Below are 5,000 nucleotides of genomic sequence, written 5' to 3'. Positions count from 1 at the left end.
TTTTTCGTATATTTCACAGAATAAAGCCAACACATTTGTTTTATACAATGTTTAGTACATGCCGCTTGTTTCTACTCACAGCCGAGTTGGGACGTTTTACAGTAAGGTTTTCTCCAAACGAAACCTTACGGTTACACGTTATTCTACTTTTGACAAAATAGTGACCCTTCAAAATGCCTAACTGCTTGTATATCGCTTCACGCGACTTGTTCTTTATTGTATGGACTCTGACTCGCAGGTTAAATGACCAAATAAGGAATTTTCCGAGAAAAACAACAACACATGAATCAACAAGGATACCGGACTCTGCAAATATAGGCAACTGTCTTAGCTCAGCGGAGGACGCCTTTCTTGTCAGTAACTCGAGTGGCCGTTGCCTTCTTCTTCGTCTTCTTCTTCTGGTTCACTTGCGGCCGTTGTCATGATGCGCCTTTATTAAAACGATCGTGAGTGAACTCACGGCGGAAATAGTGCACGGGCGACATATCCGGTTGCTTCCCCTTTCTGTGGTGACATTTAGACTCTTGTTTTTCGAACTTCTTTTGCGTTCCCAGTTTTTCGAACTTCTTTTGCGTTCCCAGTTTTTCGAACTTCTTTTGCGTTCCCAGTTTTTCGAACTTCTTTTGCGTTCGTACAAAACAAGTAATGAAAAATGACACGATTTCTGTTCTGTGTATATGTGCAACGTGACATAACAAAAGTTGGAAGTTCGCAATACACAAAGACATAAGCTTAAACTGTCCGTGCACATGTATTTTTCAGGTTGTGTGTGTCTGTGTCTGTGTCTGTGTGCCCTCTGTGAAAAACAGAGACAGAGTTTTACGAACGGGGGCGAATCGCCTCTCTGGCAAAACCCAAGATAATTGGGGGCAAGATTGGAGGGGGCGAGTTAGGAAGGGGCGAGTCGGGACGTCACCTTATGAACTTACTTCTGTCACGGACGCTAGTGTTCGAAAAACTGGGAACGCAAAAGAAGTTCGAAAAACTGGGAACGCAAAAGAAGTTCGAGAAACTGGGAACGCAAAAGAAGTTCGAAAAACTGGGAACACAAAAGAAGTTCGAAAAACTGGGAACGCAAAAGAAGTTCGAAAAACTGGGAACGCAAAAGAAATTCGAAAAACTGGGAACGCAAAAGAAATTCGAAAAACTGGGAACACAAAAGAAGTTCGAAAAACTGGGAACGCAAAAGAAGTTCGAAAAACTGGGAACGAATAGAAGTTTGAAAAACTGGGAACGCAAAAGAAATTCGAAAAACTGGGCTAAACGTCAACAGTCAACTTCATCTTATGGAATACACGGGGGCGAGTTGCCACTGCTTGCGGGGGCGTGTTGACACCCTTGAAAGATTGAAAGCAAGTAGAGCGTGAAGTCGGCTACTAAAAAGCGGGGGCGAGATGGGAGAGGCGAGTCGGTACCTCGCCGTTTATAACATATACCCACGTATTTTGGGGAGTTCAATGCCGATTAGTCCTGAATACGACAGACTGACGCCAGTTGTCATGGTGCTAGCAATACCGACTTTGCAAACTGCTGTCCTTTCAATTACTTATCTCAGTTTTCTTTAAACCTTGTTGAAGTTGGTGTAACACGAAGACTGTAGTACATTGGCCATATAATCGACTTAGGAGGCTGGTTATATCTGCTTTCAGTTCCGGGAGTGGAAAAGCGTCTTTTGAAGTTCTGCAAGTAATGGTTAGATGACGTATAACAAATAAGTGGCGTTACTATAGCAATAGCAATCGTAAATGCCTGCGTTCTTTCTCTGAGGCTGTAAAATTAAGAACGGTAAAGACTCGTAGCGATAACAAAACTGAGAGAACCCGCCTAAGAGAATGTTACCATGAAAGTTAAAAGAATATACATTTTATCGAGCTGTAATGATAACTGAAACTAAAGCAATTGTGTGTATGTTTTTTTTGTTTTATTTAGTAACATCTAGCTACAACTCAACTGGTAAACATTGAACATTAAAATAAAATATTTAAAAAATTGACAGTTCAAAAAATATAATACAAAGCATTTTTGAGAATGTAAAAAAAAAATATATATTTTACTCAATGTTTCATTCACTAACTCGTCTTTTATTTTGAGTCTTGAATTTGTAATTGTTAACAGTCTATCGATTTCTGATTTCAGCCGGTGGAAACTGCATACCAGGATCGTTCAAGACACTCGGTTATATTCTTCCAGCTGCGATAATGACTTGGGAGTTTGTGAGAACACTCTGCAAGATATCATGTCAACTGGAGGAATGAGAAAATCAGGTCATATATTGAGCAATGGATGCTGGGATCTTTTCGAGTGTTATCAAAATTGACATCGTTACGCTTGAAACATTTGCGATTATTGTGTCGAAAACGAAAACGAAAACGACACGTCACGTTAGAACCTGTTCAGATTGTTTCAGACACAAGCGTGTTGAAACTGACTCAGTGAGGCTCGTTCTCTCGCTACTCTTCTGACGACGTTGGAGGCTGCTAATCCTTCTTTAGATGCCTGGATCACGATGGAGCTTACATGCTTGGATCTTTCAGCATGATTTCAACATTCCTTTTCACAAGTTGATCACACATGGCTTAAGCTTGACAACGACGGACTTTACGTCCAGAGGCCTATTACAGAGGCCTATTACAGAGGCCTATTACAGAGGCCTATTATAGAGGCCTATTACAGAGGCCTATTACAGCAACTTACTTGAAGTACCCTTCGCAAAAACAAGCGACGACGAAGTAAGTTCAACTGAGATTGTTTGGAACCCAGGCTTAAGTTGTTTAGTTTCACAGCACACGACGCCTAAGTAAGTTCAACTGAGATTTTTCGGGACTCAGTTTGAAGCAGCTGTTTAGTTTCAGCACACGACGCCGAAGTAGGTTCAATTGAGATTGTTCGGGACCCAAGTCTGTATTTCAAGTTGTTTGGTTTTATTTTGTTGTGGTGAGTGTGCCGAGGACCATGGAGGTGGCGTGTCGCGATCGTTTCGGGGAGTTCAACGTGTCCTTCTTCAAGCTGTGGTCGTGCTCCATGTGCTACACCTACCTCTTCCACGACTACTCGCCCTCCTTCGCCTCCCAGATGCCCAACGCCCACATCCTCAGGGCCCTCCCCTCCTCCCCCCACCCCCCGGGGCTGACCCTCCAGGCCAACGTGGATGACCCCCAGGTTGTGGACCAGGTGTGTGCCACACTGGACCAGGTGGCGTGCGACAAGTGGACCGCCTGCTGTCGTGCCGCGGAACAGTGCTGCAAGGACCAGTCAGCTTCTCTGACGTCACAACCACCGTCGTTTCCTCTGACGCAAGGGCGTTCAGTGACGCACGAACAGGGGACTGTGGGTGGAATATCCTTCCGAACGTTGAACCCTGGGGGAGGTCTGGAGGGATCGGAGACGCTGCACCCCCACAGCGTGAACCCTGGAGTCCCTACCTCGCCCTACGCGGTGCAAACTGTTTCAGGAAGTGTCCGCACCGACTCCGGATTCCGCCGGGCGAGACAGGCGGGTGTCCATGGCAACGCGGCGTGTCCGAGCACGTGGGACGGGTTCGGGTGTTTCCGGGCCACGCAGGCGGGGGACACGGCCACCATCGCTTGTCCATCCTACATTGACCAAAATGGTCCGCACGGTAAGGCTTTGTGGCGTCCGTTATATTATACCTTCCTTTCTGCCTTGACCATTATATTAAATCCCCACAAATCCTGCAGGCTTTTGTATGCAATAACCTCCCTCCTCCCTCCACCCCCCCCCCCCCAACAAAACAATGAGAGTTTCCGGTTCTCCGATCGACCCTATTTTTTTCTGCCAAATCTAGACATTAATTTTTATCCTTCAAATAAAAAAAAATGTATCCCTTTTATGTTTTATGTTTTATGTGTGTCGTCCTATACAATTGTTGTTATAATCGTTTACAGGCAGACAGGGTGTGCCGAAGAAAAATTTCCATTTTTATGTAATATTTTAATGGACAATAAAGTGCTGTTATTGTTATTGTTATTGTTAAATAGGAAATGACAAATCTTTACAGGGATTTATTTTGCGGAGAATACCCCCCGGGGGATAAAATCAACAACAAAATCAGAATGTCCGGTTACCCGACCGACCCTATGTTGTGTGATGGTTCCCACTTTGAATGGCCGTTTATTTTCTTATGAATTGATATTTCTATGTTTGTTTGTGTGATTGTGTCCCGTTTTAATCTTCTCGAACGCTGATTTGTTTGATTGTTTACCGCTAACTATTCTTCATGTCTTTTCGCTGTTGCTTGCGTTTTTACTTCTTCCCTGTTGCATTTTTCTTAATAGGTTTAATCATTTTGCTGTGTATGTACTTTCGCTTTGTTTTTGACTTGTTTGTAATTCATGTTGACTGGATTTAACACTAACAACTTCTTCCTGCTCCTAATTTTGTCCTTTTTTTCTTGTCTGTCTAGTTGTCTGTCTTTCTTCTTACAGTCTTTTTTCTTCTTCTCCATCTTATTATGAATCATGCATCAGGGGAGTGTTTATTTAGTCTGATCTCGCCGTCTGCTTGGTCTACGCGTGGTGTGTTGATCATAGATGATAATGCTGAACATTGCCAAAATAAACCAAATAAAGAAAACAATTCTTTTGCATTATAACTCCCGAGAGGAAGAGATTCGCAGATAGCATTACTTTTACATCGAGCACAATCTGAAGATATACTGTTTATATCGAGAGCAAAAGCGAGTTTCTCTTTCCTTTTAGCATCAAGAAAAATGTTAGTATAATGTTTATGTTGATGAGAACAGGAAGTGCGCTTGGTGATAAAAACATTAAAGGCACACTCCGCCTCGCTAAAACGGATCGGCTCATCGTCTCAGATCCGTCCTGGCTTCTACATGGGATCAGACTACTCTTCCACTTGGTCACATACCAACAATCAACACCATGACTGCTTGCTGTGGGGAGTTGGATTTTGTTGATGAATTAATTTTCGAAAAAGGGACCAGTGCTCTTCATGAAATTAATTCTGTACACAAAATACTA

At 43.2% G+C, this 5,000-nt stretch overlaps 1 protein-coding gene across 1 annotated transcript in view; it reads left to right on the top strand.

The window, feature by feature from the left end:
* Positions 1-2,044: 2,044 nt before the first annotated feature.
* The window catches only part of LOC138983101 (uncharacterized), a 99,188-nt gene continuing 96,232 nt past the window's right edge, over positions 2,045-5,000 (top strand). The window contains exon 1 of the mRNA XM_070356509.1: positions 2,045-3,619. Within this exon, the coding sequence (XP_070212610.1) occupies positions 2,953-3,619 (667 nt within the window). The 5' untranslated portion in view covers positions 2,045-2,952. The remainder of the gene's footprint in view (positions 3,620-5,000) is intronic.

The sequence above is a fragment of the Littorina saxatilis genome, linkage group LG12, assembly GCF_037325665.1.
Source record: "Littorina saxatilis isolate snail1 linkage group LG12, US_GU_Lsax_2.0, whole genome shotgun sequence".
Lineage (NCBI taxonomy): Eukaryota > Metazoa > Mollusca > Gastropoda > Littorinimorpha > Littorinidae > Littorina > Littorina saxatilis.
The sequence above is the reverse complement of the archived record's forward strand: the minus strand, read 5'-3'. Positions and strand labels throughout refer to the sequence as shown.